This window comes from Salmo salar, chromosome 29 (genome assembly GCF_965601325.2).
Source record: "Salmo salar chromosome 29, fSalSal1, whole genome shotgun sequence".
In the NCBI taxonomy this organism is placed as follows: domain Eukaryota; kingdom Metazoa; phylum Chordata; class Actinopteri; order Salmoniformes; family Salmonidae; genus Salmo; species Salmo salar.
In genome coordinates, this window is record NC_138319.1 from 6,231,353 (window position 1) to 6,255,014 (window position 23,662).

Sequence of the window (23,662 nt, forward strand, 5' to 3'; positions counted from 1 at the left end):
TTGTTCAATCAAGTTCATATTTATATCAAAAACCAGCTTTTTACATTAGCATGTGACTAGCATGTGACTAGCATTCCCACCGAACACTGCCGGTGAATTTACTAAATTACTCACGATAAACGTTCACAAAAAGCATAACAATTATTTTAAGAATTATAGATACAGAACTCCTCTATGCACTCGATATGTCCGATTTTAAAATAGCTTTTAGGTGAAAGCACATTTTGAAATATTCTCAGTAGATAGCCCAGCCATCATGGGCTAGCTATTTAGACACCCAGCAGGTTTAGCAAAGTCAGATTTACTATAAGAAAAATGTTATTACCTTTGTTGTCTTCGTCAGAATGCACTCCCAGGACTTCTACTTCAATAACAAATGTTGGTTTGGTCCAAAATAATCCATCGTTATATCCAAACAGCGGCGTTTTGTTCGCAGGTTCTAGACACTATCCTAAAGGCTAAATAAGGGTGACGAGCATGGCGCAATTCGTGACAAAAGAATTCTAAATATTCCATTACCGTACTTCGAAGCATGTCAACCGCTGTTTAAAATCAATTTTTATGCCATTTTTCTCATAAAAAAGCGATAATATTCCGACCGGGAATCTGCGTTTAGATAAACAGACAAAGGAAAAGAAAGCATTCGGTCGAAGCGGGCACGCGCCTAAGCCCATAGTACTCTGAGTGGCCACTTGCCAAAAGCGATAAAGTGTTTCAGCCAGAGCCTGCCTCGATATCGTTCAACTTTTTCCCGGGCTCTGAGACCCTATGGAAGACGTAGGAAGTGTCACGTTATTGCACAGATCCTGAGTCTTCAATAAAAAGAGCCAAGTCTCCGGCCACTAGGAGCCCCACCTCTGGGTGAGTAGTTTCCTGTTTGCTTATTTCCTTATACAGCTGACTGAGGGCAGTCTTAGTGCCAGCATCTGTTTGTGGTGGTAAATAAACAGCCACGAAAAGTATAGCTGAGAACTCTCTAGGCAAGTAGCGTGCCCTGCAATTCATCACAATATACTCTACTTCAGGCGAGCAAAATTTTGAGACTTCCTTAGATTTCATGCACCAGCTGTTGTTTACAAATATGCACAGACCGCCCTCCCTCGTCTTACCGGAGTGTGCTGTTCTATCCTGCCGGTGCAGCGTATATCCCGCTAGCTGATTATCCATGTCGTCATTCAGCCATGATTCCGTGAAACATAGGATATTACAGTTTTTGATGTCCCGTTGGTAGGATATACGTGATCGTACCTCGTCTAATTTATTGTCCAATGATTGCACGTTGGCGAGTAATGTTGATGGTAATGGCAGCTCTCCTACTCGCCTTCTGCGTGTCCTGACGAGGCATACGGCTCTTCGTCCTCTGTACCTGCATCGCTTCCTCTTGTGAATAACTGGGATGTCGGCCTTGCCGGGTGTTTGGAGAATATCATGTGAGTCTTGCTTTTTGTTGAAAAAATCTTTGTCTAATCCGAGGTGAGTGATCGCTGTCCTGATACCCAGAAGCTCTTTTCTGCCGTAAGATACGGTTGCAGAAACATTATGTACAAAATAAGTTACAAATAACGCAAAAAACCCCACATAATAGCACAATTGGTTGGGCGCCCGTAAAACTGCTGTCATTTCTTCCAGCGCCGTTATCAGATTTAGTTCTACTGTAGTTCTTTGAGGGCCGTTGTGGAATTTGCTTGAGGGGGAAAATAACCGGCTGTGTGTAACGGTCTTCGTCGTCCTCGGATGAAGGGGAAGAGAAATCAGACCAAAATGCAGCATGGTAAGTGTTCGTCATTTTAATGTTAAGACTGAACACTAATGCAACAAGCAAAACAAAAGAACAACCGAACAGTTCCGTTAGGTGCAAAACACTAAACAGAAAATAACCACCCACAAAACCCAAAGGAAAACAGGCTGCCTAAGTATGGCTCCCAATCAGCAACAACGATATACAGCTGTCCCTGATTGAGAGCCATACCCGGCAGAAACAAACAAATACCAAACATAGAAAAAAGGACATAGAATGCCCACCCCAACTCACGCCCTGACCAACCAAAATAGAGACATAAAAGGATCTCTAAGGTCAGGGCGTGACACTGTGACTATAAGAATTCTCTTCGGAGGTAATACGGTCGGCATTTGATTGTGAGGTATTCTAGGTCGGGTGAACAAAAGAACTTGAGTTATCACAATCACACCATGAATAGGTAATCATGAAACATACATCCCCGCCTTTCTTCTTCTCTGAGAGTTCTTTATTCCTGTCTGCGCAATATCCTGAGAACCCAGCTGGCTGTATGGATGGGGACAGTATATCCTGAGAGAGCCATGTTTCTGTGAAACAGTGTATGTTACAATCGTTGATGTCTCTCTGGAAGGAGATCCTTGCCCTGAGCTCATCTACTTTATTATCCAGAGACTGAACATTAGCGAGTAACATACTTGGAAGTGATGGATGGTGTGCACGCCTCCTGACAAAACGTCTACTCTGAATTCCTCTTCTCCGCTGGCAGTGTTTTGGAGTAGCCACTGAATTAATTAAATTGCCCTGGGTGGTGCGAACAAAGATTCCAATTCGTATTCCTGGTCGTAATGCTGGTGAGTTACCGTCGCTCTGATATCCCACAAACATTTCCGGCTGTATGTAATAACGCAGAAAAAATTCTAGGCTAATCATGTAAGAAATAACACAGAAAAAAAGGAAATACTGCAAAGTTGATTATGAGCTAGAAGTTGAGCTGTCATATCTGTCGGCGCCATCTGTAAACTAAATAGCCAGTGTGAGCTAATCTATCGGGCAGTGGCATCAGCTTCCCTGAGAGCTAAATGATTTTTGCCACCGGCCAAGCCAACCAATACTATAGTTTTAGTAAGGCAAGCAGTTATGATTTGTCAGCTTGTAAGGTTAAGGGTTGCATTACAGCTAGGGTTAGGGCTAGCCTTCATAAGTGATGTTAATGTGGGTTTCTCTCCTGGGTTGTCCGTACAGGGACATACACAGATCTGTTACACAGTCATTACTGTAAATGACTCATCTAGTAGAATCCCTTAAGGCAAAACACATGAATTTCACATGTGAACTTGTGTGAAGTTAATGTGATAACATGACAGCATGTAAAACAACATGAAACTATACGTGACATGATAGCAAATTTTAAGTGCTCCAAAAACATATTTTCACATGATTTCACATGTGAAATGTCATGTTAAAGCATGTGCTTTTTTGTTTTAGGGATAACGATGCACAGAAAAAGGGCTATCAGAGCCCCTGTACTATTCCCCACCAGGAGAAATTACACAGTCATAATTTAGTAGAACCTACCACAAGAGTAAATTACTCAATACTCACCCAGTAGAATGACAATACACTGACTATTGTGGTGGTTAGTCTAATGGTTACAACACTGCTTTGTGGGTATGTTAGTGTTTTTGTGAACATTGGTTCATGCTCTGGGTGGGCCTTACAGGGATAAACAGCATAACACAGTCAATTCTGACTAGGAGGAGTGAATGAGGCATAAATGACTCACCTAGTAGAATGACAATGCACAGGAGGATGGCTATCAGAGCCCCTGTACTCAGCCCCACCGGGAGGAAGATGGCCTCTGCGCTGCAGGTGAGGAGTGATCCATCTGACTCGCAGCCACACACACGGATGGTCAGGATGCCTGTGCTGCTTTGGACGGGGTAGCCGCTGTCCTGGATTACAACGGGCAGGAAGTAGATCTTCTGGGAATGCCTTCGAAAACCGCTCTGCAGAGTCACTATCCCGGCTGTGTTATCTGGGACAGAAATAAACAAAACACCCATTGTTTAACTATGGATGAATAGTAATATAGTCTTATTAAGGATATGGTACAAAGAAACAGCCATTGTTAATAGTCTTATTTGGGATACACTAACCTATACAATGAGACAATGAACCTGTGTTTTCTTGTGCATGTGTGCCTGTTGGAAATTACATCAGAAATGTTGTAAGTTGGTTGTTTTACTGTCCCATGTCATAAACAAGGCTGACCTGACATTACATCAGCCAGCATGTTGCCTCAGAAAACATTTAAACTGCCTACGGGACAACATGGCAGCCTTACCCCCTACAACTGAGTGCTCTGGGAAACTGTTTGGTTTTGTTCATTCAGCTAACATTGCCTGCAAAGGAGAGTAAGGGAAGCATGTACTCATAAAGTAAGGTGGTGTTAGGGCTGGTGCTGCAGCAGGTGTGAAGTTGGTCAGAGGAATAGATCTGGACAGTGTTTCTCAGGAACGAGGCGATGTGTCAGCTTGGACCAGCCCCAAACCTGTCCACTGTATCTAGACTGTCTGACCCCTGTCAGGATTGGTTTGTTCGTCTGACAAGGCCTGGGACTTTTTCCTGACAGGGGTTCAAGGTGTCAAAAAATACTTTACATTTTATGCACAGACTATGGGCTCTGGTTAAAAGTAGTGCACTATAAAGGGGAACGGGTGCTATTTGGGATGACATCTGTATTTTTTCTCTTTTCTCCTGCTTTGCTAGACTTCGCCAGTGGTGATTTGAATGCCTTGTCCCTGCGTATCAGATCTCACCCCTGTATCTGGAGATTGTGTCTGTTGGCAAAAGCTGTGAGACGCTGTGTCCAAAAAGTAAAACTGGATCAGAGGCTCAAGCCAGGTCTCTCTTCAAGGTTGAGAAATGCATTAGTTTCCACAGCTTCATACTGCAATAGGTCACACTCACACTCGTCTTTACCCTCCTTTGCATGTTAGACTTCCAAGGCTGTGTTTCACAATATCCCCATTGGAAATAGACACCATACCTTTCTGAGAATATACTATATGACAACATCAATTCTATAGAATTGACACAACAGTACACATTTTTCTACATTTATAATAATCACAAATCAATTATATTACACAGTTGACTCCCAATGATGGTAATGACCATGGCTCCTGCACAAAATGTCTAGAAATATATATTATTTTGCTTGGATATGTAAGATAACACTGTGTATCAGGTTCTCACAAAAACAAAAGGTACTCACAACAACACAAGTCTAAAGGATAAAGCCTGTGACCTTGTTGCAGGTGTTATGATGGATGCAATGTATCACCTAGAGATATGTTAGATGCTGTCATCATACTTCTTCACTATCAAGACTACTTTTTCTTCCTCACTGGCATAGTGTCAGAAACCTGGTCAAGATAACTCACTTCCAAAGTCGCGGATAGTGAAGTTCTTGTTGTTGATGTCCGTCTCTGACGGTTTGAAGGAGAACTTATGACCATTTTGAGGCAGATCCTGGTCCTTTGCGCTGAAGGTTTGAATTACCTGAGAGAGAAACATTTTTTACATTAAACTGGCACACTAACCCCCCCACAGGTGTGCTATAAGAATATACTTATGAATATTTTTTACTAATGATGATGATGATTCATTGAAACATTACGACAAATATTTAGGTAAATAGTTACCAACACATCAAATAATCTGTTTGCGATGTCCTAGTTTCAGTGTATAAGAAACAGGGTTTAATTTACCTTAAATGTTCCTGAGGGAGAAATAGTAATGATTTGTTCTCGGCTGTTGTAAAAAAAATGCATTTGGAATTTTAATATACAGAGGTAGTTTTATATTTTTCTAGTTATTTTAGCATTGTTTATACACAATACACTCACACTGTTGGGACATTAGGTTATCCTTTAAGTTCTGTGACTCAGTAAAAAGTTACATTAAGGAGTTTTTTTCTACATATTTCTTTGACTGGCAACAATATTAAAAACCTGCCCCCTGCAGCCTTTTCTCAGAGTGAACATACTGTATTCCCCTGACCACTCCCATGAATACATAATGAATCATAGACTCACTATGCCCCATTCAACAGAAACAATTGAAATCAAATTAAGAATGCAGTTTTTATTTATCTAAATCTTTGCAACAATAAAGTCTTGTTTTATTATCACTGTGTAATGGCCAAAACCTGGACACAAAGCGATTTATACATACGTGTGACCTGAACAGGGACATATCCGTAAGAGAAAATGAATTAAACATTGTTTCTAGATGACCATATCGTAATGATGTTGTGTTTTACTTGTCTTAGGGCAACAGGGGGTAATGGATTCCTGTCACAGTCGATCAATGCACAGGGCTATGATCTCAATGAGAGGTTGTTTAGCCTTGCCTCTCATCCTCTCTTCGCTTCTACTCGCCTCGCCTCGAAACACTCCTCTTCCCTAATCTACTCTGCTCTCCTCTGTGTGGCTTCAGTTTGGGATGATAGCCTAGCCCCTTGCTTCACTAAACTCTACCCTTTTAATTTTAGAATGCATTCAAGTACATGTAATTGTGTTTTGATAATAGAGAGATTTCTTATTTTCTCTTTTTAATCCATTTCACTGAGAATACACAAACGGTGTGTTTGTCACAGTCCATTAGCTGTGAAGGAACAGAACCTTTATCCTGCATTGCCACACCTGACATTGTTGTATGTCCTAAGGCAAACATCTCTGTTTAAAGAAGGCATACTGTATGCCTTCTGCATAGCCTTCCTTGCTGCTTTCAAATGGAAATATGTATCTCTTGTTTTTCTCACCTGAATACATCCCTGGTTTACTGTTCAGGGGAGGTTGGTATTTTGGTATTTGGTATTTTATTAGGATCCCCATTAGCTGTTGCAAAAGCAGCAGCTACTCTTCCTGGGGTCCACAAAAAACGTGAAACATAATACAGAATGACATAATACAGAACATCAATAGACAAGAACAGCTCAAAGACAGAACTACATAAATTGCTGCTACACAGTATGATTTGCTTCAGAATACCTGTACTGTACTGTAAGTGCTTTGTCTGTTCTTTGGCAGGCAATGTGAGGGGGGCTAATCATCAAAGGGGCTCTTACAAGAGAAGACCTGCAATTCTTTATTACCAACCAGCTGTGAGTAACACCTAGTGGAATCTTGCTGTTAAAAGTACTAGTATGGAAAGCATGGAGCGGAACAGATATTCTTCTCTGAGGGAGAAGAAAGGCTACTGTAAGTTAATTGTACATCTTGGCGATGGTTAGTACTAGAGTTCCTGAAAATAGTTAGATCTAATGTTATAGGGTTAAGGTCAAGATTAGAAGTGGTGAAAAAAAGAGGTAATCACCAGCTCTGAAAAATGTGTAACTAATATATCATAAAAATAAAGGTTCATTGAGCAAGGCATAACCCACTCTGCACACCACTTAATTATTTGGTTGAGACTTTGACCAATAAAATTCTAACCTATAGTCACCCACTCAAGAAGTTTGTTTCTGATTTCTGGTTTAGTTGTCACCCAAATGTCTATCACTGTACTTTCAAACATTTAAAAGCACAGCAAAGTTCAAATGGGAATACAATTTCAGATATGTTGTTTATTTATACAACAGATTAATTTGTTATCACTGTGCTTCATCTAATAGCGGAACCAAATTACCTTGATTGCAGTTCAGAATACATTGAAAGTACGTGGTGCAAGTGATCAATGCAGTTTGAGATTCTGCACAGATTATTACCGCAAAGGTGAAGATCTACACAGACCTGCGACAACCTATGCATCCTATCTTGAATATGCACACTTAATATGATTAGCTACATAATAATGTATAATTACAGTAACCTCAATGTGTACTTGTTGACATTGCTTATTAGGGGTTACAGGATAGCATCTCAAGAAACATGGCCGCTACTGACCAATAAACATTGACGTGGGCATGGTCTTGGTCATAAATACATATAACTCTGACACGGATATTTGTATTGTAACAAAACTTGATACACATGTACCAAACAAGACTCAACATATCTAAGCACATTCAGATCGACCATACTGTGGTGCTATACCAGGCACATGTTTATATCTCCTGATCTGTTAGACTCAGAGTAATGAAATTTGGCACATATGCTCAGGGATATGTGTCTCGCTAACCTGTAAAGTATGGCCACATGATGGCACTGCTTGACAGGAAAAAACATTCATGCAAGCTTATTGGCTTATAGTTGTCATACTGTGTTTTAAGATGTGCATATATAGATGCTATATGCACTGCTCAAAAAATAAAGGGAACACTTAAACAACACAATGTAACTCCAAGTCAATCACACTTCTGTGAAATCAAACTGTACACTTAGGAAGCAACACTAATTGACATTAAATTTCACATGCTGTTGTGCAAATGGAATAGACCACAGGTTGAAATTATAGGCAATTAGCAAGACACCCCCAATAAAGGAGTGGTTCTGCAGGTGGGGACCACAGACCACTTCTCAGTTCCTATGCTTCCTGGCTGATGTTTTGGTCACTTTTGAATGCTGGCGGTGCTTTCACTCTAGTGGTAGCATGAGACGGAGTCTACAACCCACACAAGTGGCTCAGGTAGTGCAGCTCATCCAGGATGGCACATCAATGCGAGCTGTGGCAGAAGGTTTGCTCTGTCTGTCAGCGTAGTGTCCAGAGCATGGAGGCGCTACCAGGAGACAGGCCAGTACATCAGGAGACGTGGAGGAGGCCGTAGGAGGGCAACAACCCAGCAGCAGGATCGCTACCTCCGCCTTTGTGCAAGGAGGAGCAGGAGAAGCACTGCCAGAGCTCTGCAAAATGACCTCCAGCAGGCCACAAATGTGCATGTGTCTGCTCAAGCGGTCAGAAACAGACTCCATGAGGGTGGTATGAGGGCCCGACGTCCACAGGTGGGGGTTGTGCTTACAGCCCAACACCGTGCAGGACGTTTGGCATTTGCCAGAGAACACCAAGATTGGCAAATTCGCCACTGGCGCCCTGTGCTCTTCACAGATGAAAGCAGGTTCACACTGAGCACATGTGACAGACATGACAGAGTCTGGAGACGCCGTGGAGAACATTCTGCTGCCTGCAACATCCTCCAGCATGACCGGTTTGGCGGTGGTTCAGTCATGGTGTGGGGTGGCATTTCTTTGGGGGGCGGCACAGCCCTCCATGTGCTCGCCAGAGGTAGCCTGACTGCCATTAGGTACCGAGATGAGATCCTCAGACCCCTTGTGAGACCATATGCTGGTGCGGTTGGCGCTGGGTTCCTCCTAATGCATGACAATGCTAGACCTCATGTGCCTGGAGTGTGTCAGCAGTTCCTGCAAGAGGAAGGCATTGATGCTATGGACTGGCCCGCCCGTTCCCCAGACCTGAATCCAATTGAGCACATCTGGGACATCATGTCTCGCTCCATCCACCAACGCCACGTTGCACCACAGACTGTCCAGGAGTTGGCGGATGCTTTAGTCCAGGTCTGGGAGAAGATCCCTCAGGAGACCATCCGCCACCTCATCAGGAGCATGCCCAGGCGTTGTAGGAAGGTCATACAGGCACGTGGAGGCCACACACACTACTGAGCCTCATTTTGACTTGTTTTAAGGACATTACATCAAAGTTGGATCAGCCTGTAGTGTGGTTTTCCACTTTAATTTTGAGTGTGACTCCAAATCCAGACCTCCATGGGTTGATAAATTGGATTTCCATTGATTATTTTTGTGTGATTTTGTTGTCAGCACATTCAACTATGTAAAGAAAAAAGTATTTAATAAGATTATTTATTTCATTCAGATCTAGGATGTGTTGTTTAAGTGTTTCCTTTATTTTTTTGAGCAGTATACTACATTTGGTGCCGATCTGTCCAGCGGTTCTGTTTCAAAGTAGCCAACATCATAAAAAATTGTCCAAAATACAATAAATGATTATTGCATGATCTGTATGATTTTGAGTTCTGCTAATTGGTAATCAAGGTAAGGAATGCGTAAGTAGCTCATCCTAGGGCAATGTTTCCAATTTGTCTTGATGGTGTCAAAGTGGATCCACAGCTTGAACCCCGGTACTGCTGCTTGCAGCTATATTATTGAATTGTGTTTAGTTAACAACTCAATGAAGTAGAAACATTTAAAGGAGATATATCTACTGCTTGGATAGTTCCAGCTGAGCCACTGGCTTAATCCCATTCTTTAAACTTTTATTTTTGGTTGAGAGAGACATGGAGACATGAATCCAACATATAATTTGTTAACTTGTCGACAAGTTAATAGGCTATTTAGTGTAATTCAAAAATGATATAGAATTGTGTTTGGTTGTCAATGCAGCAAAATATCAACATTTGAAGGAAATGTGTCTTCTGTGTTGATAGTTCCATCTGTGCCACTGACTTAGCCTGCTTTAATTCCAGTCTGTCTACAAATTAATAATTGATTTGTTGGATTCATGTCTCCATCTCAACCAAAAATATAAGTTTAAAGAGTAGGACTAAATCAAATCAAATATTAAATGTATTAACAGTAATATGATTTAGCCCTATTCTTTAACTTTGATTTTTGGTTGAGATGGAGACGTGAATCCAACGTTTAATTTATTAATTTGTAGAAAAACTGGAATTATAGCCAGTGGCACAGATGGAACTATCCAAGCAGAAGATACATCTCCCGCAAATGTTGATATATGGTTGCGTTGACAAACAAACACAATTAAATATCACTAAATATCATTACATTTGAAGTCAACCAGAGCTTGAAACCCTAGGCCTATTGTATTATCTATTTTTAGGTTTAGGTTGAATTGAAGCAATAGCTTTTGATGACATTGTTAATGCTATATTGGTCTAAATACTATTATTGATGATACATGAGTGATAAAGTATGGTCACATGGAATTTGCTCTGTTAAACCTACCCTTTGGAATGACTTAAATAGCAATAGTGAATCTATTTAGTTTTTAAGTGATCTCTCAACAATCCTTCTCACTATAGCACATTGGTTATAGTCAGTGATATCATAGCTAAACTGGGCTTGGTTAAATCCCTGGATGGGAGACCAAAGTGTAGCTGTAGATACATCAATTCTCCAGTAGGAGGTGCTGCCCAGCCTATTGTTATTTTTCTGATAGTGGATATAATGTTAAAGATCTGATGTTGTTCTAAAGGTACAAATTAAATATATTTCATACAAGGTTTTTCTATATTGAAATTTAGTTACCATGTTGACATAATACTGTGGTTGAAATTTTACCCTCAAAACAATTGTCTTTTTTGAAATCCATATGTAATATCTAAGTAGATTCCACATCACAATTTGTTGACAAATTACTTTGAAACAACATTGATTCAACCAGTTTGTACCCAATGGGAAGTAAGGATAATGCATCTTTAGTGTGTGACGGAAAAGTCTTTCTAGCTATTTGGTAAATCCCCAAAGGAGCTCTCTGTCGGCACACTAACTGCATGTAGATGTTTGCTAATATGCTAATTTGTAGGCACGGGTGGTTAACAATGTGCACATGCAGAGACTCCCCTGCATCCAAATAAATCATCTGAATGTACACTTGCTTGCTGGTGAACAAAGCACGCCCTACCCCTCCATTAGCTGAAATAAAGCAGATGGTTTTAGCATTATGCAAAACTCTGATACAATGATACCAGTGATATGCATGGAAATGGCCTTTTGTTTTATATGATTTATTTGGTTTTAAATAAACATCTAAAGCATATTGTACACAGCTGAATATTCATGTTTAATGGTTCTTTGTACCACAATGGGCCCTGATCAAAAGTAGTGCAGTACATAGGGAATATGGTGACATTTGGGACATAGCCTTTGGGACTCATATACACACACTCACTTACCTGGCCTACTTTGGCATTTTCACACACAAAGCTCTCGTAAGGGATCGCTAGTTCAGGGGCAAATTCATTGACATCCAGTACATGAATGGTGACAGCCACTCTACTGGTCAGCACTGGGCTATCTGAGGAGTAAAATCAGACAACAAACAACAATGAGCATAACAATTACAAATGCTTCTAGTTAATGAGTTTCATTGTGCTTGCCTATGGATTAGTTAGTGTAAGAAGAGGGAAAACAGTGTTAGATTATACAATTCCCTATTTATTATACAAACCTGACATCATGTGGTTGTATAATGCACTGCAGTCTTAGGATTCTCAGATGCCTGATGTATTCCTCAATAGTGTCCATATATTGGAGAATAAATACAAAGTCAATACCTTTAAATAAATTTGTTCTTTCAGGATTCTAAAAACAGAAGACTATATTCCATGAACAATAAACACAGTATGATTGAACGTTTATAGCTATACTTGGTTCTACCCATTCATTGTGTACAGATTGTGCAAACCATTCTCCCTCAGACTTCTGCTATGGGCTCCAGCTTAAACTGCTGTTGAAATGCAAGTCACATATTAATGACATTGTCAAAGCTCCCTAGAGGAGCAGTTACCGGAATCTCTGCTTTTGAAACAATATTTCTATACAGCTATGGCACAAGAGGGAAATGTCTTCTTTGTATTCAGAGGCATAAATGAAGGTAAACTTTATGGATTTGAAGTGGGGGGGATAGGCTATGCTTTGCAGTGCAGGCTTATAGGAAAGGGAGCGGTGGATAGCCCTCCTCCCCTCCACAGGGGAATTGAAGATGCAGCTAGGGCTCAGCCAGAGACCTGTGTGCGACCTTGATGGAAAAAGCAATCTTCCTCACATAAAAAAAAATGACACTGAGTATGGGATTTGCTGCTTTCCGCACTGATCGCCACCACTAACACTGATACTCCTCTGGCAGAAATGTTGAACATTGTGCATCTGTCTCTCTCTCTCCCCTCTCCCTCCCTGTGATATTTTATCTGAAGATCCTCTGGTTTTCTCTTGGCCCTCTGATGCAGAACAATGAGCAACTATTTTCTATGAAAGGTGCATTGTATCCTTTCAGGAAGCATGAGTTGTAGACCTATTGTATTATAGACTGTTTAGAATCAAATAGAGGTCACTAAATGGTATTTCTCTCATTCATGAAACTGCAAGGGAAACCTCAACCTATCCAATGATTTATATACACTAGATGGTATATAGGGGGCACTGTGTTGAAGCCACTGAGCTTCCATCTTGGTTCCCCCCCAACGGTGTAAAAAATATTTTGGAAGCTATAGAAATGCAGTTATTTATGTATACATTCGTTTTTAGGACGTTCAATTATATTATGTCAGCTAAACATAAAATATTTTCCTTTAACCTCTATGGGATTGGTGTCCTGGGATGCCAAGAGCGTGCAAAGCTGTCATCAAGGCAAAGGGTGGCTACTTTGAAGAATCTCAAGTATAAAATATATTAGGATTTGTTGAACACCTTTTTGGTTACTACATGAATCCATATGTTATTTCATAGTTTTGATGTTTTCACTATTATTCTACAATGTAGAAAATATTAAAATAAAGAAAAACCCTTGAATGAGTAGGTGTGTCAAACGTTTGACTGGTACTGTAATAATTTGTTATCACTGTTAGCCCCTTATGCATGTTTGGCCTCCGATCCGATTTTAATCCACAAAGTGGGAGCATAACAAAACATAGCACACACACAGACAGACACACATCTAAGAATATTTACACCTGGCCCATACCGACCATTACAGTAGCCACTGTATAACGCTCTGTCAGGCTCTAAGGTCTCACAACTGATCTAAAGTCAAAAGTTTGGAGATACAAATCTGTAGTCCCAGAGAGAGCCCAGGTTTATCTATAATGGACGCCCCGTGTCCAGGCATTCTATAGCATCCAACACCGTTACGTTTCATATAAACACTGGACACAAGTGTATTCCTCTCACAACTAAACGGCCTCTCTAGGAATTTTGGCCCTCAGAGGGGAAAGCTAGGTGAATGTAGGTGTGTTATTGAGGGGAATAAAGGCGCCTGCATCTTCCCAGCCAAAACAGTTCGGACCTTAACCTGTTGGGTCTAGGGGGCAGCATTTGCACGTCTGGATAAAAAAAATGTACCCGATTTAATCTGGTTACTAATCCTACCCAGTAACTAGAATATGCATATACTTATTATATATGGATAGAAAACACTCTAAAGTTTCCAAAACTGTTTGAATGGTGTCTGTGAGTATAACAGAACTCATTTGGCAGGCAAAACCCTGAGACATTTTCTGACAGGAAGTGGATACCTGATGTGTTGTATTGACTTTAAACCTATCCCATTGAAAAACACAGGGGTTTAGGAATATTTTGGCACTTCCTATTGCTTCCACTAGATGTCACCAGCCTTTACAAAGTGTTTTGAGTCTTCTGGAGGGAGATCTGACCGAACAAGAGCCATGGAACGGTGATGTCCCATTAGACACCTGGCGCGCTACTTCATGTTGGGTACCCTCGTTCCAATACGTTATAAAAGGCTATGCATTCGTCCACCTTGAATATTATTCATGTTCTGGTTAAAAAAGGCCCTAATGATTTATGCTATACAACGTTTGACATGTTTGAACGAACGGAAATATATTTTTTCCCCTCGTTCATGACGAGAAGTCCGGCTGGCTTACATCATGTGCTAACGAGACGGAGATTTTTGGACATAAATGATGAGCTTTTTTGAACAAAACTACATTCGTTATGGACCTGTGATACCTGGAAGTGACATCTGATGAAGAGAATCAAAGGTAATGGATTATTTACATAGTATTTTCGATTTTAGATCTCCCCAACATGACGTCTAGTCTGTATCGCAACGCGTATTTTTCTGGGCACAGTGCTCAGATTATTGCAAAGTGTGATTTCCCAGTAAGGTTATTTTTAAATCTGGCAAGTTGATTGCGTTCAAAAGATGTAAATCTATAATTCTTTAAATGACAATATAATATTTTACCAATGTTTTCTAATTTTAATTATTTAATTTGTGACGCTGACTTGACTGCCGGTTATTGGAGGGAAACGATTTCCTCAACATCAATGCCATAGTAAAACGCTGTTTTTGTATATAAATATGAACTTGATAGAACTAAAAATGCATGCATTGTCTAACATAATGTCCTAGGAGTGTCATCTGATGGAGATTGTAAAAGGTTAGTGTATCATTTTAGCTGGTTTTATGGTTTTGGTGACCCTGTCTTTGACTTGACAAAACATTACACACAACTCTTGTAAATGTACTGTCCTAACATACTCTAAATTTATGCTTTCGCCGTAAAACCTTTTTGAAATCGTAAAACGTGGTTAGATTAAGGAGATGTTTATCTTTCAAATGGTGTAACATAGTTGTATTTTTGAAAAATTTGAATTTTGACATTTATTTGGATTCAAATTTGCCGCTCTTGAAATGCACCTGCTGTTGATGGAGTGCACCACGGGTGGCACGCTAGCGTCCCACCTAGCCCCAAGAGGTTAACTGGTACTGTATAACTAATCAATTTTGAATTCAGGTTCTAACACAACAAATTGTGGAATAAGTCAAGGGGTACGAATACTTCCTGAAGACACTGTATACCACTGCTAAGGGCTGTTCGTTTTGGACTTTGTTCTGGCAGACCATTTTTTTTAATCAAGGGAAGCCGAAGTTCAGGAGCCGAAGTCTACGCCCCTTTGTCCATGATTGGTCAACTGTAGGGGTGAGGCAAGTTTCTTCTTCTTGATTCCGCCTGAAACTCAGTGTGGATTTAAGATTATGAACGACAACTTTAAGCATTGATTGACGAGGAGGTACAGAAGTACCTACACCTCTACAATTCTAGCCATGCATTATATAAAGACCAGCATGCCAATTCATGGTGGGGGATTGTGGAGACTCTGCGGTCTGACCCAAATACTTGTTCGCAAAAGTGGGGAAGGGTTTACGGCAACATCGTCAAGGAAACAAAAACAAACAAGGACTGCAGTGGAGATGCCGGTGGAAAGGCTACTCCAGAAATGTTGTTGCAGCTTCCATGGCTTGCTCGGCACATGAAGCATGGGAAGACTGAAAGTAACATGCCGTCTTCACCAGGTATGTTGTTGTATTTTGAGTCTGACAGGCGAACGGGGAAAGAAGGATGGAGGGATGTGAGAGGTATGTGTGCAAAAAGGTGATCCCATGAGCCCCAATCGCTGATTCACATGTTGAGTATGATGGCTGAGCCCCTATCACCCCCACATCCCCCCACCCATATCCCTCCATCCATCCACCTCTCCATCACTCCACCCCCCACCACTCCATCCCTCCAATACTCCAATGACTCCAGAAACATAAATTAGAATTTCATCCCCACCCACCGCGTGACTAATGCCAGTTTCCAAGGCGATAAAAGCAGCTCAACTTTTAATGGCCCTTATTTCACAGTCCGTTCTAATGAATATACAGCGTGGGTAATTTTGATTGAGCACCAACCTGCCTCCCAGATAATGACTCTGATGGCTCTTAGCAGATTTGATGACTTGATGACGATGGATTTGCTTATTTATCTGGAAATTTGCTCCACTTTTCTTCATAAAAAATATATAATTAGTCTGATGGCAGGTCTTAAATTGACAGTGAGTGTAAATTAACTCTTAAATCAACACTGCAGGGCTCTCCATCATGAATATATTTTACTCTACCTCTTTTTTGTGATGTAACTGAAAACATAGACTTCATCATTGTCAACATAAGATCATTCAAGCAAGAACATTTTGATCTTAAAGACATGCTCTGGAACTTTGCCGACTAGTAAGTATTTTTTGAAACTCCCGCTTTGGGCTGGATGTGTCAATGTGTAGTTCATTTATGCATAATCTATTAGCAGAATTAATGTTTTACCTCAATAAGTCACAACATCCCTAGTTTAAAAGAGACTATTTTCTGGAAGCTGTACGGCACCATTTTCCCTCCATTTTCCCCCACGTGGACAAGCCCCCTAGCAATTACCCAAGCAATTCAAGTTCTAGCCAATGATCTTCAGCCCCTCGCCATTTGAGTGACATCTATCAAGATGCATACACAGCAGAGCGAGAGAGCAATGACGTGGTGCACATATCTGCACATACAGTATGTGACGTAGTACGCAATTTGTTGGTGACCATTTTTGGCTCGTAAGCTCTACTTTCACATCTACTGGCAAAAAAATATACAAAAGTACCAGAGAATCTCTTTAAAATATCATGAAAAAGAAACCTTGAATTGGAAGGCAGTTAAAAACATTAAAAAGGTAGAGTGGGTAAAGAATGAAGAGATGGACAGAGAGAAAGTTTCAGAGACAATTAAAGTGGGTACGGCCAGAGGAAACAATGTCCTGATAAAACAAGCTCCGGGGGAGCCATCATACTTTACGGTTGCCAATAAACAACTCAAACAAAATGAGATTGACTATTGACTTGATTAAAACCACCTTAAATCCGTCACACAGATTTCAAAAGACAAAGGCGACAGTGACACCTGCATGAATCGTGATCGATCTGTTGTCACATACTTACTAAGTTTGGTGGCCACAATGGTGATATTGTGCTGGGCGATACTTTCTCTGTCCAGGAGTTCGTTTGTGGAAATCGTTCCCTCCACTGGATCAATGTCAAAGTAGCTGTCCAGGTCACTCTTCCAGTCGATGGAATACCTAATAAAACATTTGGTAAATTTCCCACACAAGTGGGTAGCAAGGAATTGATTTCCCCCATTGGCAAATGTATAGAGTTAGGTGTAATATATTCAGCCAGGGGTTGCATCCCAAACTGCATCATATTCTCTATGTATCCCTATGGGCCCTGGTCAAATGTAATGCACTATATAAGGAATAGGGTTCCATTTGAGATGCAGAGAGGTAATATTTATTACTCATACACTGAGGGCATTTCCACAAAATGGGCTGTGGTAAGCAGCATACATCACAATTGAGTAACGGTGGCGCATGTGTCTTGGTTATGCTGACTAAATATTTTTCTAGAGTGACACAAATGGAGCCAACAACATGCAGTCTTTTAAAGAAACATTGCTCTAGACATGTACTTTCAATAAGGGTTAAGGGCCACTGAAAGCAGCAGCATCATTAAGATGTAGGCTACACAACGTTACCACAAAGATGCAAGCTGATCAAGGTATCGTTTTCATACCAAAGAGGCATTTGTTGATTACTAAAGAGGCTTTTGTTAGTTATCGAAGAGGCATTTGTTCATTCCTAAAGAGGCATTTGTTATTGATGTTGCTGCATGGCAAAATGTATATGTTCAGCCAATTTTTTGTCTTCCGGTTATTGCAACGTGGTCGACTTGGGCCTAAACAATGTCTTTCTCTAATATTTTTTCTGTAAACATGGGACTCTATGTATGGCGCTATACTGTGCTTAGTAGTGTTATATATTGGTAGCACAGCTCTCCAACAGCTTGTAAAATGGCAGTTTGTCCTGAATTTTCATGATATCTGTTTCTCATCATGTCTGATACGTGTAGAACCAGTTCTAACCAGATAACATGTTTCATGTTTTATAGTCAAACATCCAATTATCCTAGCCCTCTATTTAACCCTGTTTAGTTGAAGGCCTTGAAGTAGACTTGATCTAGCCAGAACCGGTCAGTGTTAGGCCTACTTTCTTTGATGAATATTACACTAGAACTCTGATCACTGGTTCAAAGGGAAGAATGCCTGTAAATTCATCCTTAGGGCATGACCATATTTTTCTTGTTGAATCTCAACCTGTGTAATTTTTTTAAACAATCTCCCTTTTGAAATGTTACTTTTGAGATATCCTTTGTAATTATTAGTGTGCAAATATGGCATGACTTCAAAAGGAATATACATCATGTTTCAAAAAGACACCACAGGTCTTGAATTTGATAAGAATTTAATACTGATTTAACCTTTATTTAACTATTTATTATTATTTTTTATAATTTTTTATTTAGTTTATTTGGTAAATATTTTCTTAACTCTTCTTGAACTGCTCTGTTGGTTAAGGGCTTGTAAGTAAGCATTTCACGGGAATGTCTACACGTGTTGTATTCGGCGCATGTGACAAATAAAGTTTGATTTGATTTGAACTAGGCAAGTCAGTTAAGAACAAAATCTTATTTTACAATGACAGCCTACCTCGGCCAAACCCTCTCCTAACACAGACGACACTGGGCCAATTGTGCTCCGCTTTATGGGACTCCCAATCATGGCCGGTTGTGATACAGCCCAGGATAAAACCAGGGTCTGTAGTGACACCTCTAGCACTGAGATTGAGAGCATTAGACCGCTGTGCCACTTGGGAGCCATTATCCTCTAGTCCCATTTTAATAAAGAAAACCTTATCAATAAAAAACACACCAACAGCTTTCATAAATACACTGCTCAAAAAAATAAAGGGAACACTTAAACAACACAATGTAACTCCAAGTCAATCACACTTCTGTGAAATCAAACTGTCCACTTAGGAAGCAACACTGATTGACAATAAATGTCACATGCTGTTGTGCAAATGGAATAGACAACAGGTGGAAATTATAGGCAATTAGCAAGACACCCCCAATAAAGGAGTGGTTCTGCAGGTGGGGACCACAGACCACTTCTCAGTTCCTATGCTTCCTGGCTGATGTTTTGGTCACTTTTGAATGCTGGCGGTGCTTTCACTCTAGTGGTAGCATGAGACGGAGTCTACAACCCACACAAGTGGCTCAGGTAGTGCAGCTCATCCAGGATGGCACATCAATGCGAGCTGTGGCAAGAAGGTTTGCTGTGTCTGTCAGCGTAGTGTCCAGAGCATGGAGGCGCTACCAGGAGACAGGCCAGTACATCAGGAGACGTGGAGGAGGCCGTAGGAGGGCAACAACCCAGCAGCAGGACCGCTACCTCTGCCTTTGTGCAAGGAGGAGCAGGAGGAGCACTGCCAGAGCCCTGCAAAATGACCTCCAGCAGGCCACAAATGTGCGTGTGTCTGCTCAAACGGTCAGAAACAGACTCCATGAGGGTGGTATGAGGGCCCGATGTCCACAGGTGGGGGTTGTGCTTACAGCCCAACACCGTGCAGGACGTTTGGCATTTGCCAGAGAACACCAAGATTGGCAAATTCGCCACTGGCGCCCTGTGCTCTTCACAGATGAAAGCAGGTTCACACTGAGCACGTGACAGACGTGACAGAGTCTGGCGACGCCGTGGAGAACGTTCTGCTGCCTGCAACATCCTCCAGCATGACCGGTTTTGCGGTGGGTCAGTCATGGTGTGGGGTGGCATTTCTTTGGGGGGCCGCACAGTCCTCCATGTGCTCGCCAGAGGTAGCCTGACTGCCATTAGGTACCGAGATGAGATCCTCAGACCCCTTGTGAGACCGTATGCTGGTGCGGTTGGCGCTGGGTTCCTCCAAATGCAAGACAATGCTAGACCTCATGTGGCTGGAGTGTGTCAGCAGTTCCTGCAAGAGGAAGGCATTGATGCTATGGACTGGCCCGCCCGTTCCCCAGACCTGAATCCAATTAAGCACATCTGGGACATCATGTCTCGCTCCATCCACCAACGCCACGTTGCACCACAGACTGTCCAGGAGTTGGCAGATGCTTTAGTCCAGGTCTGGGAGGAGATCCCTCAGGAGACCATCCGCCACCTCATCAGGAGCATGCCCAGGCGTTGTAGGGAGGTCATACCGGCACGTGGAGGCCACACACACTACTGAGCCTCATTTTGACTTGTTCTAAGGACATTACATCAAAGTTGGATCAGCCTGTATTGTGGTTTTCCACTTTAATTTTGAGTGTGACTCCAAATCCAGACCTCCATGGGTTGATAAATTGGATTTCCATTGATTATTTTTCTGTGATTTTGTTGTCAGCACATTCAACTATGTAAAGAAAAAAGTATTTAATAAGATTATTTCATTCATTCAGATCTAGGATGTGTTATTTTAGTGTTCCCTTTATTTTTTTGAGCAGTATACTTCATTGTGAGTGTCTAACATAAGTTTGTAGTCAGTCAATGGAACGACTTAGTGAACAAAAATAAGCAAAGCTGACAATTTCACTGCAATGAAAAGCCACTGATAGACTCCAGTGTGTCAGTTTACTTTTCAGGATCTGAACAGCTCAACTCACTATTGAGCACCATGGATAGCTCTAGACACTGTTCAGGACCATGGATAGCACATTTTATAGTTCTGCATCACACTGGTGGATTGAGAGTGATATAGCACTGAATTCAGCACATCTATGTAGTGTTCACTGTGAACTGCAAAACCTTCTCTGTTCAACCCATTTCCATTGATGTACGTCCTGAGCCTCAAACCAGAGCAGTTGGAAGGACAATGATTCACCACGCCTATTCTTCTACTCTTTCAAATGCAATGTAATACAATGTATGGAAAAAAAATAAAAAATGTATGAAATGTATGCGTTCACTACTGTAAGTCGCTCTGGATAAGAGCGTCTGCTAAATGACTAAAATGTAATGTAAAAATGTAATGTATTTTCTGGCTCTCTTTTCTCAGAAAGAGAACTCAAAAGAGAACTCAAATTTGCTAATCATGACAATGGAACATGTTTACTTTCAATATTTCTCATAAATATGAATAGGCAGTGCAGAAGCTTGCACATAAACTAAACACAACAATCTAAAATTATGTGGACAGTACAGTCAAGTATTTGTGTTGTGAATGGCACACACTTACGTTCTACTCCACAGCACAAACTAATGTTCGCCTCTATCAAGCCACTATTGAAAAAGCCATGAAGGCCTTTCTTGTGATAGAGTATGATGGAGGAGGCTGAGAGTTTACAGCCAAGGTGGGGGCACTGGATGCTGCACCACTTCCTTTCACAATGCTTTCAGATGTCCGTGATCTCTGGTCATGTCAGAAAAGGTTGCACAAATCCCTCAGAGTCATCTGAACTTTCAGTTGATGGTTGAAGTAATTGTAAAATGCAGTTTTCATGCTTGCTCTTCCCTTCAGTTAAAGATAACTTGGTGATGCACCATTGAATAGTGGGAGTTTGTGGAGGCAAAACTCTAAAAGTGTGATTCGCTATGCATGAAAAGTCATTGGTACTATTGTTTTGGAGTTATTTTCTGACGGCATGAAAATGAACAATGTCAACTTTGGAGTTCCTCAATAATTAAACACACTCAAGACAAAGTGAAAAATCAAAACAACTGAGAGCAAAGGCTTTTTGTTCTACAAATCTCTACCTCGCCCATTCTATTGTATTTTACGAGATTAAATATTCATATTAAAACAAATACTTTCTTGGATGCAACAGGCATTTTTTTTCCATTTGTGTCTTGTGCAACCACTGAATAGTACATCCTTGAAAATCATCACTGTAGAACTAAAAGCAATCTGTCTGAACAGAAATAATAGACTCCAAAGCAAAATACCCCTCATACATTTTTTAACAATGCACTCTGTTTCCATCTGTGCACGAGACACTCAATTGTCTTCTACTGTACTCTCTGTGCTAAGATTTTATTTGAAATGTTATTTGCAAAAAACAGAGTGAGATAGAGAGAGAGATAGTGTTGGGCTCATGGTTGGGGAGTAACAGATTACATGTAACCTGTTATATGTATCTGATAAAAAAAAAGATTTTAAAAAGTCACTGTAATCCTAATCCTTTTCAATGAAATTCAAAGCAGCATTGAAAAAAGGTACACGTTTTTTATTCCGCCTGAAGGAATATGACCACAAGTCAAAGACACACCAAATGCATTTGATGGATCATGGGAAAAGAACAGGAATAGGCTTTTGTGTAACACGGGTTGTATAAAGGGGACCAAGGCGCAGCGTGAAGAGTGCTCATTTCTTCACTTTAATGAAGACACTTAAACAAACAACAAAACGACAGCCAACAGTTCCGTCAGGTACACTTGACAAAATGGAAAACAACTACCCACAAAAACCCAGGAAGAAAAACCCCCACTTAAATATGATCTCCAATCAGAGGCAATGAGGACCAGCTGCCTCCAATTGGAGATCAACCCAAACAACATAGAAATAGAAAACCTAGAACACAATCATAGAAATAGAAAACATAGAAAAACACAAAACACCCCCTGTCACGCCCTGACCTACTCGACTATAGAAAATGACATCTTACTAGGGTCAGGACGTGACATTTTGTAAGCTACAGTCCAAGCCATTTCTTTCAATGGTGTGACTGCTGATGACATCCTAAGATGATCCAATTTCAATAAACACTTCGAGGTTAGGGCAATAGCATTGGTGTAGCCTATACGGATTTGACTTATTATTAATATTTGCATAGCTCATTGAATCACACTGCTGCTCTCAAATTTAGCTTTTTGCGCCTTACAGATTGTGATTGTTGTGGATGGCTGTTCACAAATGTACACTACTGTTCAAAAGTTTGAGGTCACGTAGAAATTTCTTTTTTTTAAAAGAAAAGCAATTTTTTGTCCATTAAAATAACATCAAATTGATCAGAAATACAGTGTAGACATTGTTAATGTTGTAAACGAGTATTGTAGCTGGAAACGGCTGATTTTTAATGGAATATCTACACAGGCGTACAGAGGCCCATTATCAACAACCATCACATCTGTGTTACAATGGCATGTTGTGTTAGCTAATCCAAGTTTATCATTTTAAAAGGCTAATTGATCACTAGAAAACCCTTTTGCAATTACGTTAGCACAGCTGAAAACTGTTGTTCTGATTAACCTGTTATGGCTAGGGGGCAGTATTTTCACAGCAGGATAAAAAACGTACCCGATTTAATCTGATTATTACTCCTGCCCAGACACTAGAATATGGATATAATTATTAGCTTTGGATAGAAAACACTCCAAAGTTTCTAAAACTGTTTGAATGGTGTCTGTGAGTATAACAGAACTCATTTGGCAGGCCAAAACCTGAGAAGATTCCATGCAGGAAGTGCCCTGTCTGACAATTTCTTGCCCTTCTTGATTATCTCTATCCATTACAGGGGATCTCTGCTGTTACGT

The 23,662-nt window shown here is 40.7% G+C and overlaps 1 protein-coding gene across 1 annotated transcript in view; it reads right to left on the reverse strand.

Annotated features, from left to right (window-relative positions):
• LOC106590053 (cadherin-12) overlaps positions 1-23,662 on the reverse strand; it is a 230,390-nt gene that overhangs the window by 12,869 nt on the left and 193,859 nt on the right. The window contains exons 8-11 of the mRNA XM_014180561.3: positions 17,218-17,354; positions 11,631-11,752; positions 5,185-5,302; positions 3,522-3,773 (exon numbers count right to left, since the gene is read on the reverse strand). Coding sequence (XP_014036036.2) covers positions 3,522-3,773; positions 5,185-5,302; positions 11,631-11,752; positions 17,218-17,354 — 629 coding nt within the window. The remainder of the gene's footprint in view (positions 1-3,521; positions 3,774-5,184; positions 5,303-11,630; positions 11,753-17,217; positions 17,355-23,662) is intronic.